General features: G+C 31.8%; 1 protein-coding gene across 1 annotated transcript in view; it reads left to right on the top strand.

The window, feature by feature from the left end:
• The first annotated feature begins 676 nt into the window (after positions 1–676).
• LOC136065959 (uncharacterized) overlaps positions 677–1724 on the top strand; it is a 2854-nt gene continuing 1806 nt past the window's right edge. Inside the window, exon 1 of the mRNA XM_065769798.1 lies at positions 677–734. Within this exon, the coding sequence (XP_065625870.1) occupies positions 677–734 (58 nt within the window). The remainder of the gene's footprint in view (positions 735–1724) is intronic.

The following is a 1724-nucleotide window of genomic DNA, read 5'->3' as shown; positions in this document are numbered from 1 at the left end:
AAGTGGAGGGATTATTTTTCCTCCGTATTCATATTTCTTTCCTCCCAAATTAAAAGAAAAATATGAGAGAAGATAGTTATAAGTTGGTGGGACCATAGCTGAAATTAGCCATTGGGTCATATTTTTTGTGATTAAATTCCTTTTTGGTTTTTGCAAAAGAGTTTATTAAATTGCCCCACTAATCAGAGGAAAATTGGAATTGCAAAGGAAGATATTGGTACAAAGACAAATCTGATTGTTAGGATGAACTACAAAACTTTTTACAGTCCCATTCGCTACCCAGTTTATAATTGAAGGGTCTGCGAACAAATCCACAAAATTGAAAGAAGAACACAAAAAACTAAAAAAATAAAAAATAAAACTCCATAAATTTAGGAGTCTTCGTTGCATTCTTCAGCTTCCTCTTCAGTAATAGTCTCCAATAGAGGAGAAATAGGAACCTTTTTGGGAGAAATAATAAGAAGGGTTGGTGCAACCTCAATCCAAGAACTCAAACGTCTAACACCCTTTGCCATTGTAGTAACTAAGAAAAAATAGTGTTGTCCTGCTGATTAATAAGCCGCAAATACAAAAGTTTTCGACCAAGTCAAGGAAACAGAGAGAGACACTGGTTGTGAAAATTAGCACGAAATGAAAAGAGAGTAGTTCTTCCTTTGCTGGAGAGGTGAGATTGAAGATGGGAGTGTATGAAAGTTTCGGAACCTTTCTTGAAATTGTTGTTCTTGTTGGCTATGGTGAGAGAATGAGAAACTGAGACTAGTGGGTTGATTGTAAAGTAGGTGGCGGGTGTGTCATTTTATAAGCCTTAAAGCGACGATGTGAACAGTGAGTTGACGCGGCACCATATGGGCCATCGAAATAAATCAATAATTAAAAAGCTAAAAGCCAAAAACCCATCAAAAAGTTTTTACACGTGGGGAAATATGGGTTTTAATTATTATTATTATCTTTTTTTTTTTTTTTTGGGGTTTTAATTATTGGTGGCACAAGAAGCCAAAAAACTTGTTGCTTTAAACGTTTCCCGTGACCTTCTAGGCTAAAATATTATTCTGACAAATTTTCAGACATTATCATGTGCATGTCAATTCTTATAGGTAAGATTTCATTTTAACAATTTAGCACTAAAAAATAAAAAGATTTGATTTTAACAAATTTAGGGTGGGATGTCATATGCATTTTTAGACTGTAAGTATATATTTTTCTTTTTCTTTTTTTTATCAATTTAATAAATAAATAAATAATAGGTTCTAATTAGCTTAGATGGTAAAATTTGTTGTCGCCAAATAAAATGTATGGGGTTCAATTTTTGTCTATACATTGATATCTTAGTATAATGATAAAGAACAATAATCATAAAATAGACACAATATATAAAGCGATAAACATGTCTTAACAAATGAGTTAGTTGATGTGCTTTTCTAGTTTGAATGAACTTATTTCCATTACCTTATTTTACGTCTTTAAGCAAAGTACAATTTTGCCTAATTAAATAATTAATAAAATTTAATGATAAATGAAACTTAAAATTTTAGAGGTATAACTAAAGTTATGGCCTTCATAAATACCTTTCTTTTGTAGGATTTCTATAAATGGATAGCTTAATAGGTGCTAAGCACGATTACAAATGTTTTTAAAGAAAAAAAAATGCTCTCTCTCTCTCTCTCTCTCTCTCTCTCTCTCTCTCTCTCTCTCTCTCTCTCTCTCTCTCTCTCTCTCTCTTTATA

This window comes from Quercus suber, unplaced genomic scaffold (assembly GCF_002906115.3).
Source record: "Quercus suber isolate HL8 unplaced genomic scaffold, Cork oak 2.0 scaffold_1396, whole genome shotgun sequence".
Taxonomy (NCBI): Eukaryota; Viridiplantae; Streptophyta; class Magnoliopsida; order Fagales; family Fagaceae; genus Quercus; species Quercus suber.
This window is presented reverse-complemented; position numbering and strand designations above follow the sequence as displayed.